Source organism: Scyliorhinus canicula, chromosome 7 (assembly GCF_902713615.1).
Source record: "Scyliorhinus canicula chromosome 7, sScyCan1.1, whole genome shotgun sequence".
Lineage (NCBI taxonomy): Eukaryota > Metazoa > Chordata > Chondrichthyes > Carcharhiniformes > Scyliorhinidae > Scyliorhinus > Scyliorhinus canicula.
The window spans coordinates 204,445,050-204,457,702 of record NC_052152.1 but is presented as its reverse complement, the minus strand read 5'-3'; the positions used below and the strand labels follow the sequence as shown (position 1 = coordinate 204,457,702).

General features: G+C 44.0%; 1 protein-coding gene across 3 annotated transcripts in view; it reads right to left on the bottom strand.

The window, feature by feature from the left end:
• Nucleotides 1–12,653, bottom strand: part of LOC119969731 (syntenin-1-like) — a 38,441-nt gene that overhangs the window by 15,442 nt on the left and 10,346 nt on the right. For all 3 annotated transcript variants that reach the window (XM_038803742.1, XM_038803743.1, XM_038803744.1), the window contains exons 3-6: nt 12,002–12,119; nt 7,338–7,447; nt 5,840–6,001; nt 2,770–2,945 (exon numbers count right to left, since the gene is read on the bottom strand). In XM_038803742.1, coding sequence (XP_038659670.1) covers nt 2,770–2,945; nt 5,840–6,001; nt 7,338–7,447; nt 12,002–12,119 — 566 coding nt within the window. The remainder of the gene's footprint in view (nt 1–2,769; nt 2,946–5,839; nt 6,002–7,337; nt 7,448–12,001; nt 12,120–12,653) is intronic.

The following is a 12,653-nucleotide window of genomic DNA, read 5'->3' as shown; positions in this document are numbered from 1 at the left end:
CATTATTCCATTGTATGGCTTTTCTGTTTTTGGCTCCTTCTGCTTTGGGTTCAGTTAAACTTCCCTCAAAAGGTCTTTCTTCTTTAAGATGCCCCTGGTTGCTAAGAAACAGCTCATTCTTTCTCCAACGCCTTGTTTACTTTTCACGTCATAAACTCTCTCAGCACAATAGAGACAGTTTGAAATTAATCCAAAACTTCCCATACATGCAAACATCTTTGTTTAACGTGAATCTAACTAAAGTTTGAACACTTCCTTCTACAGAAACACTAAATGCAACTAATTTAAACATAAACCTTATTTCTAATATCCAACAATGCCAACATGGATTATTTACAATTATCACTGTTCCTGAAACGTGGCAGATCGAGTGAATCACAGCAATTGAATCACAGCAATTAAGTCTCGATCAATTTATCTACAACAGACCCAGACATGAGGTGAGCAAAACCCTACTGGTGGTGACCTATGGGAACTGTAGATCCAAAGTACTTGTCCCAAGTACATTGCACTCAGGCAATATGAGATGGGAGTGCAACTCAGAAAAACTTAGGACTGACTTCAAACAACCTGAAACTAAAGAGGCTTAGCAACAGGAACATAAGAACTAGGAGCAGGAGTAGGCTACCTGGCCCTTCAAGCCTGCTCCACCATTCAATGAAATCATGGCTGATCTTTTGTGGATTCAGCTCCACTTTCCCGTCCGAACATCATAGCCCTTTATTCCTTTATTCTTCAAAAAACTATCTATCTTTATCTTGAACACATTTAATGAAGGTGCCTCAACTGCTTCACTGGGCAAGGAATTCCACAGATTCACAACCCTTTGGTAAAGTAGTTCCTCCTAAACTCAGTCCTAAATCTACTTCCCCTTATTTTGAGGCTATGCCCCCTAGTTCTGCTTTCACCTGCCAGTGGAAACAACCTGCCCACATCTATCCTATCTATTCCCTTCATAATTTTATATGTTTCTATAAGATCCTCCCGCATCCGTCTAAATTTCAATGAGTACAGTCCCAGTCTACTCAACCTCTCCTCGTAATCCAACCTCCTCAGCTCTAAGATTAACCTAGTGAATCTCCTCTGCACACCCTCCAGCGCCAGTACGTCCTTTCTCAGCTAAAGAGACCAAAACTGAACACAATATTCCAGGTGTGGCCTCACTAACACCTTATACATTTGCAGCATAACCTCCCTCGTTTTAAACTCCATCCCTCTAACAATGAAGGACAAAACTCCATTGCCTTCTTAATCACCTGTAAACCAGCTTTTTGTGACTCATGCACTAGGACACCCAGGTCCCTCTGCATAGCAACATGTTTTAATATTTTATCATTTAAATAATAATCCCTTTTGCTTTTATTCCTACCAAAATGGATAACCTCACATTTGTCAACATTGTATTCCATCTGCCAGACCCTAGCCCATTCACTTAAACTATCCAAATCCCTCTGCCGACTTCCCGTATCCTCTGCACTTTTTGATTTATCACTCACCTTAATGTCATCTGCAAACCTGGACTCATTGCCCTTGGTCCCCAACTCCAAATCATCTATGTCAATTGTGAACAATTGTGGGCCCAACACTGATCCCTGAGTGACACCACTAGTTACTGATCGCCAACCAGAGAAACACCCATTAATCCCCACTCTTTGCTTCCTATTAATTAACCAATCCTATTCAGCCACTTGAGCTGTTCCATTATACAATTAGATCATGGCTGGTCTGTACCTTAACGTCATATTCTCCATGTCCTTAGCGAAACCTGCCTCTGAGAGGTAAAGAGTTGAAGAGGTTTGAGAAGGAGCTCTGGAGCTAAAAGCCGAAAACAAGCTGAGGGAGGTCGAAGGAAGTGGGGGATAGAGAAATAGAGTTGCTGCAGTACAGCGAGTCATTGCAGAACAGAAGGAAGTCATTGAGCCCATCAATTGCGTGGCAGAGCTCTGTCGGGCAATCCATGCACGGATGAGGAGCACAGATATCCCCTAAAAAAGAACAAGAATGTATCGTGTGAAGAAGAAAATGAAAAAAAAGAACAATAAAGAGAAAAAGAACAAACAAACTTCCGTTTATATGGCACTTTTCATGACATCAAACCTTCCCTAAACAGCCAATTAAATACCTATTGAAGGGTTGCATTGTAGGAAACGCAGGTGCCAATTAACACACAGCAGCGAAACACGGACAACAGGGTTGTAGGGCTGGAGGAGGTTACAGAGATTGGGGAGGGAGCAAGACCACAGAGGAGCTGCTGGACTGGGAGCTGGTATCGATCAGTGAGTCCAGGGGTGGTGGATGAACAGGACTTGGCTTGAGTGAGGATACACAGCCCAGAGGATAGGAAGCCAGCCAGGAGAATATTAGAATGGTTAAATCTGGAGGTAATGGAAACACAGATGAGGAATTTCAACAGCAAATGAACTGAAGAAGGGGGGAGATGGAGGATATTACAGAGGTGGAAGTAGTCTTTTCATTATGGTGAAGAGGGTATGGGTTATGAGGTTCAGCTCACAGTCACAAAGATACATCAGGAAAGTAACAATATAGTCAAGTGTTTCAGTGATTCATCTAAAATTGAGCAAAGTTTAACCACAAAATTATCTAATGGGAAAAGTCTCCAAATAGAATCTAAAAGGAAATTAATTCTTACAGATCATAACCATTGAGGATATGTACTTAATGAAGGAAAACCCTCACACACCCCCCCCCTCCCCCATGCGCCACCTCCCCGACAGTGCGACCAGACCCGGATGTGCAATAGATACTGACCGGTCACGGACAATGACTGAGATATTGTCCTGTGGGGCAAGCTTCAGCTCCTTATGTGCTTTGTCGGTGCTCCAGCCTGCACAGGTCTTGCCGTTCAGCTGGAGGATCTGATCTCCAAACCGCAGGCCAACCAGAGAAGAGGGGGAGTTGGCCTGGACCAACTGGACAAATATCCCCTAAAAAAGAACGAGAATGTATCGTGTGAAGAAGAAAAGGAAAAAAAGGAAAAATAAAAGAGAAAAAGAACAAACAAACTTACGTTTATATGGCACTTTTCATCACTTCAGACCTTCCCTAAACAGCCAATTAAATACCTATTGAAGGGTTGCATTGTAGGAAACGCAGGTGCCAATTATCACACAGCAGAGAAACACGGACAACAGTGTGATAATAAATCTATTTTTCTATTTCTAGATCTATTCATCAATTTTTTAGTGATGTTGCTTGAAAGAAATTAATTCACCAGGACACCAGGGGGGACTCTGCTGCTCTTCTTCAGATAGTGTCAAGGAATCTTTTACATCCGTCTGAGAGGCCCCACAAGATCTCAGCTTAGTGTAATCTCCGCAAGACAGTGGCTGGGAGTCTCTGTTTGGGAGACAATGTTCTCCTGCTGGAGGCGAATTGGAACAATTCATTATTCCTCGCCATGCAAATATATGCATAACTCTGAAGTGCTGTAACCACAATGTTTACAAACATCAACCACTTCAAAAAGAGTTAAGTGCTGTCAATTTCTAGTTCAGCACTTAAAAATCATTCAAGTGTGAAGGGGGTGATTGGAATGCACTTAACTCTCTTTGATGTTTGTAAACATTGTAGTTCCAGCACTTAAGGAGTTACTCATCCATGAAGGAAGATGAATGAAGCAAGGCTCGCAGCTGTTTTGTGGAAGCTGTAAATCACAGCCCACCATGAGAAATTAATGAATGGCTTGCAGCTAAAGGGTCTGAGGGATTTTCAACACAAGTCACTACTTTTCTCTTTCCAGGAATGGGCATGTGGTGATTCCAGGTGAGTGTTACAAAAGTAGTTTTTTTCACTGCCCCTGTCTGGACTGCTCTCTAGTTTCCAGAAAGGCATCTATTTTCTCGGGGGTCGGGGGGGGGGGGGTCCCTTCAGTTAGGGGATTCCTGGGGGAATTTCCTCTAGTTTCAGGGTCCTTCTATTTAGAGGACCCTGGGGGTCTCTATTTAGGGAATTCCCTAGTTAGGGTCCCTTGGTGGGAGGGGGGATTCCCTAGTTAGTGTCCTGGGGGGGGTTACCTAGTTAGAGAGTTTCGGAGGAGGGGGGGGGGGTTCTCTAGTCAGAGGGCTCCTGGGGGAAGTTTCACTGTTTAGAGAGCCCATGGGAAGGGGGTCTCCTGTTTTGGGAGGGCTTCTGTGGAGGGGGTGGAGGGAGATCTGGTACGGGAAGAGCGGACAGGCTGTGCATTGTGGGTGGGGGGGGCGGGGGGAGGGTGGCTCTCATATGAACTTTGGCCCATCGCAAGGTCCACTATGTCAGGTACACGTTCGGTGATACCTTTAGTAATCCTTGTCCCCAACATTCCTGGCCAAGGAAATCACTAGGGCCTTGAGATTCACCATGATTCCAGCCAGACACCCGATTCTCCGCCCAATTGTGATTTGCGATTTCTGCTTCACGAGGTGGAGAATCCCGGCCTGTGTTCTGGAGATTATATGTTTAAATATCTGGGGTGGGATTTGAACATATAGCTTTACGATTGACCAACTCCTCAGTGAAAAACAAGCTGCAATTAACACGGGTTAATAAAAGGAGACCATACAACCTCTCCAGACTGGAACCGCAAGTGAACAGAACAGCCAATCCCATCTACAGAGATTCGGCAAACAAATTGGAAAACCAAAACAGAGGGAAATCTTGGATGTTGTAATGAGCTGAGCGGCTGAATTAATTCCAACTAAAACTATACAAGGCACATCTGGAATATTGTAAACAGTTTTGGTTGCCTTATCTGAGGAAAGATATACCCCAGAGAAGGTCCACTAAATTGATCAAGGGTTTGGAGGGATTTTCTTATGAGGGGAGGTTGGGACGGGCCTGTACATTGTAGTTTGGAAGAATGAGAGGCAACGTTATTGAGACCTATCGGATTCTCAGGGGGGTTGACAGGGTCGATGCTGAGAGGATGTTTCCTCTTGTGGGAGAGTCTAGGACCAGAGGGCACAATCTCAGAGTAAGGGTTGGTCTATTTAAGACAGAGATGAGGAGGAATTTCTTATCTCAGAGGGCAATGAATCTGGTGAATTCTTCACCGCAGAGAGCTGTAGAGGATGGGTCGTTAAGTATGTTCAAGGCTGAGACAGACAGATTTTTAATCATTGAGGGAATCGAGGGTTATGGGGGTAAGGTGGGAAAGTGGAGTTGAGGATTATCACATCAGATCAGCCATGATCTCATTAAATGGCAGAGAAGATGCGATGGGCAGAATGGCTCCTTCATCTTATGACCTTATGGTCTATAACCCATTCAATGAATCACCCCACAGGGTGACCTTTAGGAAGAATTTGGGTGGCACAGTGGTTAGCATTGCTGCCTCACAACTCCAGGGTCCCGGGTTCAATTCCAGCCTCAGGTGACTGTAGAGTCTGCACGTTCTCCCCGTGTCTGTGTGGGTTTCCTCCGGGTGCTCCGGTTTCCTCCCACAGTCCAAAAGATGTGCAGGTTAGGTGGATTGGCCGTGATAAATTGCCCTTAGTGTCCAAAAGGTTAGGTGGGTTTGTTGGGTTACGGGGATACGGTGGGGGCGTGGGCTTAAGCAGGGTGCTCTTTCCAAGAGCCAGTGCAAACTCGATGGGCCGAATGGCTCCTTCTGCACTGTAAATTCTATGATTCTATGAATTAATTTATTTAAAATTGGGACCGAATAGATAATTTCATATTGAAAAGGTGATATCTGCAGGGCTGTGAGAAAGGATACAGCAGTGGAATTATTTGGATAGTTCTTTCACAGATCTGACCCAGGTTCAATGGATTGAAGGACCTCCTTCAATGCTGTCAATTCGACAACATGACCTTGGGACGCATCTGTGTCTCATTTACTTACTTTGTCGATTGCACGCAGGCGAAGTCCAACCTTTCCATCTTGGTCCTTGCAGAGAATCACTTCATGTATTCCAGCTTTGATCTCTGCTCGGTGAAGTCCCAGATGGTTTCCAGTCACTGGGGCCAGGATGATATTCATGGCTGACTGAATGCTGGCAGCTTGCTATGGAGTGAGACACAAAAACAAACTGAATAGGAGACCGAGGATGAAATGGATCAGCAAATGTCTACCAACTGTCCCTGAACCTCGAACTGAAAGGCTCAAAGCTGGTGACACTGAATTAATGACACATCATCAAGAGTAGTCATTGTCAATGCAAGCATCACAGTAACATTTGGTATGGTTACTAATTGCGGGAGCCATTCCATCAGTGGTCAGCATCAAGGAGCCTGAACAAAACTGGAGTCAACAGAAATCAGGGGGAAAATTCCCTGCTGATTGGAGTCATACCTGGCACAAAGGAAGATGACTGTGGTTGTTGGAGGTCAACCATCTTCCTTTGTGCCAAGTATGAGCCCGACCAGCAGAGGGCTTTCCAATGATTCCCACTGACTCCAGTTTTGCCAGAACAACTTGTTGCCAGTCTCAATCAAATGCTGCCTTGATGTCAAGGACAGCCAAGGCGGTAATGAGGTCAGCAGCTGAGTGACCCCAGCAGAACCCAAACTGAGTGTCAGTGAGCAGGTTATTGCGAAGCAAGTTCTACTCAGGAATTAACTACATTGCGTGAGACTGGAATCACAAGTTGGACAATGTGGGTTAAGGATTTGCAGGTTCCCTTCCCCTAAATCCACCAGTATGTTGGTTGAGTTTTTTTTTTAATAATCAAGCATGGTTAATTTAACACCTATACTCTCAGAATCTTTGTACTGCTGTCTGGCACCTTAACCATTTGAAGTGTATTCATTGTTGCCAGGTAGAAGCTTTGGTAGTGCAGCCCTTTTAAGGGGACGGGCTCCACTGACCATGTGACCTGCTCCACTGACCATGTGACCGGCTCAGGGCCAATCACGCAGCAGAAGCCAACTTGTGCACAGCATGCTCCCACAGACAGCACTGTGACAATAACTAGAGAATATGCTTCAGTGATATTGGTTGAGCAATGACACTAGGGAGAGCCCCTGTGGTCATCTTTGAAATAGTGCCACCGGATCTTTCACATACCCGAGAGGTCAAATGATGCCTCGGTTTAAAGCTAAAGACAACCTCCAATTGTGCAGCATTCCCTCAGTAAGCCGGGTTAAGTGCTCAAGTGTCTGGATTGAAGTTCGAGTTCCTTAACTACCTGACAGCAGTGAGACTGCTACGTATTGAGCCATGGTTGACAACAGATTAAAGACAGATTCTAATTGTACATTTCTGAAGGCTTGAGTAAATCTTTTCTCTTAACACCACGAAAGACCAGAGCCTGTGGGTAACAGAGAGGGGGGGCGGGGGGGGGGGGGGGGGGGGGATTAACTGAACTCATTGCATTCATCCAATTCCATTGGATGCTTACTCCAGATTCCGAGACAGACACCAAGGCCGTGTTCTGTTTAACATCTTCACTGTTCAGGTCCAGGCCCATATAGTCCCCCAGTTCCTGCAGGTCCGGATATAAACCTGGAGCTAAAGAAAAACACTTCAGTCAGTTATTTTAAGAAGGTCTCAACATCTGCTCACAAATAACTTTACAGGCACATTGTAAAATCTCAACCAAACTGAACCGACACAAACAACAAAAGTTCGGTCTGGAACCCTGATTTACAACCTTTCATGGGAGTGTCCCTTTAAGAAATGTTTTTGTTTTATCACATGGCTTCAGTGATGTGATTGTGTGGGTGGAGCTGGGCTGTGGCTCTGAGTTTTACTTTTGTTTTGAGTTTGGACTGGGGTTTGAACTGCACAGGTTGAAAGAAGTGTTCCTCTATCTTCATTTTAAGGGTCTTTCCAGACTGCTTGATAATTTAAAAGAGATAATTGCTTTCTGGAAGGAATCCAAACCAGCTGTTTGAAAAGGGGAACAGAGTATCAATAACAAGTCTTATACCAGTCAGAATACCGTGTGCTGGGCCACGCCCTTGAAAAAGGGGTTTCTGGTTTGACTTGGATTTTGTTATTGTATTGGAAGTTAATGGGGAATTTATTAAGGGTTATAGATAGATTACTGTAGCTGTGTAGGGTCTTCATGTTTGTAGTTAATAATCATTCTTACTGTGTGTTTATAAAAATGTTAACTAAATTCTTTGAATAAAGCTTGTTTTTTTATTAAGAGCGCCTAAGAACTCTGTTGAATATCACCTGAAAGGCAGCCTCTTCATCATAACCAAAATCAATAAATGGTTGTAGGTCAGGTGGACCCCATAATATACTTAGAGTTAGAATATATTTACTTAGAATATATTTAGAGTTTTCTAAACCCTGGCCCATAACAAATCCCACCTGATTTTATCCTCAGTTATTTTCAACTGTGCACTGGGTAGGTGGATATAAACCCAGAGGGTGGAGCAGAGAGTTTAAATTAGGCAGAAGGGGGAAATTGGCAAGGGATGTGTAAATTGAAAGGGGGAACTGTAAGTCAGCAGAGACCTGGTTAGGAACATAGGATGATGAAAACACCACTCAACTATCGGACATGTTCTGACATTCAGTTAAGATCTTGGTTGAAATGAGCTTCAAGTTCAATTCCATTTCATATTCCTTGCTACCCTTACCTAGAAAAGGGTCTACCGGCCTCGGTCATGAAAGCCCCGGTGGTCCCCCAGCATCTAATGCTTTTGGGGGCAGAAAACCTCCGGTTTCGATAGGACTTTGTTATTGGATTCCTGTCTGTCAGCAGGAATTGGCTTGGTCATTTTCCCAATGATCCTTGCTCATAAGTTACTTTCAATGAATACCTCATTGTCTGAACAAACCCTTCAGCCGGCCTATTTATGGCAGGAAGATAAGGAGCGGATCAGATGTTTGGGATTCGGTTCTCCTTTAGATAACGTGTGACCTCTTGTGGCCCATTTGTCACTAATAAGCTGTTCAGGGTAGCCGAGTCTTGCAAGAATTTCACACAACCTTTTCCCTTGTTCTCTCCGAGGACAGGGTCTTCATAATGGTGACTTCAGGCTATTTCTAGTCTACATCTACCACAATGAAAACTATTCTTCGAATAGTCTGGCATAATCAATATGAGCTTTTTTGTCACGGCCCTTCTGGCCATTCCCATGGACGTATTGGTGCTCGTGGTGGCAGCTTTCAAACCCTTGCACAAGTCAAACACATTTCTGCCGTTTCATCGATTTCGCTATTGAGCCCTGGCCTCCAAAAATAGCTGCTGGCTATTTCCTTCATCCTCAATATCCCACAGTGACCTTCATGAAGTTGGGTTCAGACTCGTTCACTTAACAATGTCGGAATGATGGCCCTCATTCCCCAGGAGAACCAGCCTGTACGGATAGTTTGAGTCTTTGGGTAACATATGGCTTCCCACGGCCTTGCCACACAGGACCATGTCCATAATCTGTGAATGTACTGGATAATTTCAGGTATATTTCTGAAACTTATCCTGGTTACAGGATGTTATTGGCTGCTGCGAAGTAGAAAATATTGCCACTCAAAATATTCATTGACGACTCATGAGATAAAGGTAATCTAGAGAGTCCATCAGAGTTTCCATGGAGATTTGATTTACGATATTTTATCGCATATATATGTGCTGACAACAGGAGGGCCCATCTCTGCATCCAGCTTGCTGTTAGAGATGGAATACCTGGTCTGCGGCCCAGTATCATTGTCAGTAGTTGATGATCAGTTAGCAAAGTAAATTTCCATCCATATAGATACTGGTAAAAATATTTGATTTCGAAAATGATGCCTCGAGTTTCCTTCTGTATCTGTGCATAATTCATTTCTGCTTTGTTCAAGGATATTCATCCAAATGCTATTGGCTTCCCTTCACTTTTGAGCTTAATGTGAGAAACCACTCCATATGATGATGTGTCACAAGCCAGTTGCAATGATAATTTTGGATCTAAGTGTGTCAGGACTTCTGATTTTAGTAATGCCACCTTAGCTTATCCAAAGGCATTCTTTAGGTTTATGTTGTTTTCTGTAAACTGCCTTTTCTGAATGGCTTCACTTCTTAACTCATACTTGTCTGTCTCTTCTGGTGTCATTCAAAACATCTCCAAATTCACAGTATTCAGCTAATTTCTTCGAAGTAGCTACAAATTCTGTGATTGATTCACCATATTGTTGGTTATACTGACTTCTCTCCTGAATACCCGGCTGTTAGAATATGTCCCTTTACCTTGAATTCATCCACAGAGGAAACTCACTCCTTTAAACATCTTAAACTTGATTAGATCTAGGGGGTAGATGTGTGTGAACATTGCCGGGGGGGGGGGGGGGGGGGGGTGGAAATCACGTTCATATGTTTTGGTCCTGCCCAAAGCTGGAGGATTACTGGAAGGATGTGTGTAGGGTAATCTTAGGGTAATCTCTAAAGTGGTGCACATGAAACAGGACCCGGGCCCTCGGGAGGCCATATTTGGGGTGTCAGGCCAGCTGGGATTGGAACCGGGTGCGGAGGCAGATGTTGTAGCCTTTGCCTCATTGATTGCCTGAAGGCGGATCCTATTGGGATGGAGAGCAACCTCTCCACCCTGTGCCATGGCTTGGAGGGTTCTACAATTCATGGCCGTTATTCATTCTGCACTTTCAAGAATTGGATGACATCGAACATTAGGCGGGGGGGGGGGGCTGCACGTGTTAATGGTGACTATGGGTGATTCCTGATTCCTTTTTGTCATTTGTTTATGTTAACATGCGGGCTAATGTTTGGGGGTTTGGTGGGAGGATGGAATTGTTGTTATTGTTATGGGGATTGACATTACATTCGTTACTGCTTATTGTTGGTGGGTGTAAATTTGGGAGAAAATGTGAAAAAGGAGGAGAATAAAACTATTTTTTTTAAAAACTAGATCAGACTTCACCTCAACTTCTGAACACAAGGGAATAGAATCCTGGTTCAGAAAGCTGCCCTCATAAGTAAACCATTTATCATTCTGCTGAAACCGCATTGTTTCTACAAGTTTTCTGGTCGACATGTCAGAGCCATGGAATGGTGACAGGGATCAGAGAGGAGATCTAGAGAAACTGAGGTTTAGGGAAGGAATTCCAGAGTTTAGGGCCTTGGATGCTGAAGACACAGCCACCAACGATGGACAGAAGGAAGCTAAGATGCACAAGAGACCAGAATTAGAATAATGCCCAGTTTGTAAAGATATTCCCTGTTCCTCTGAGACTCAACACACACAACAATTTGAAAAAGGATTCTGCCTCTTGCCCAGCTCACTTCTATTTGAAATCAAAATATACTGATGAGGGAACTTTGGGATTGACATATTTTCAGAACGTAATTTCAGATACTCTGCAGATTATGACCTTGGCACTTGCATGTTATATCGGTTCTGTTGATGGATGTTAAATACATCATTGTTTAAGGTAATGAGGGAGTAATATTTGTTGCTTATTAATTAGATAATTATACTTAAATGTGTACATAAAAAGAATCAGCCAGCACTGTGGAGATTGTGTTAAAGTGGAACAGCACAGTAACACAGTGGTTAGCACTGTTGCTTCACAGCTCCCGAGTCTCGGGTTCGAATCCCGGTTTGGGTCTGCGTGGGTTTCCTCCGGGTGCTCCGGTTACCTCCCACAGTCCAAAGATGTGCAGGTTAGGTGAATTGTTCGCGCTATATTGCTCCGTAATGTCCAAACATTAGGTGGGGTTGCTGGGTTGTGGGGATAGGGTGGAGGTGTGGGTTTAGGTCGGGTGCTCTTTCAGGGGCCGGTGTAGACTCGATGGGCTGAATGGCTTCCTTCTGCACTGTAAATTCTATGACTATAAAGTGGTGAAGTAAGCTCTGTAATAAATGGTCTCCGCCAAAGAATCCTAGTGTCGGTGTCTCCTTCGTACCAGGCTTGGGAAGTTCTCTAACACTGTACTGGGACTGTGCATTCTGGGGGTTGAGAGGTCAGAGGAGGTAGCCGGAAGGTGGGGAGGAGAGGGCATGGATGAAAGTGAAGACACCAACACCAAGGAGGGGTCTAAGTTTGTGATTTTGAGATTAGTTGGGATGTAGACATTAAAATAATGATAAAGTATGTGGGTAAACTGCAATAACTCACCACTTCTGCCATCTGAGGCATCGCCTTCAATTGCTGGCGAGGCATTGGCTTCAATTGCTGGTGAGGCATTGGCTTCAATTGCTAGTGAGGCCTGGTTGGCTACAAGGGTGGCCTGAGCCTAAAAACAAACATTAAAATTAACTCATGCACTTAGAATAAATTATTCTGATTAGGGAATATTGGAATCACCCCATTCATCAACTGGTTCCTGTCTCAATTTTGTTTTGAGATTATTCACTCGGCTTTGCTAGGTTTCTTTAGCCATTCGTTTGTATTTCTTTAGTTCGTTCAATCTTCTATTCTTAATATCATCCCAACAGGTAGTCCAACCCTTCCCTTCATAAGCTTCCATGCCCTCATTTCCATATCTATTCTGATCCAGGAATAGTTAAATCTATTTATATTATTCCCTTTCTATAAACCATTGTTTTCAAATTTCCCTATTGATTTACTTATCATAACTACATTCTCGGATGGCATGTGGCGCAGTGGTTAGCACTGGGACTGTGACGCTGAGGACCTGGGTTCGAATCCCGGCCCTGGGTCACTGTCCGTGTGGAGTTTACACATTCTATGCGTGAGTTTCACTCCCACAATCCAAAGATGTGCAGGTTAGGTGGATTGACCACGCTAAATTGCCCCTTAATTGAAG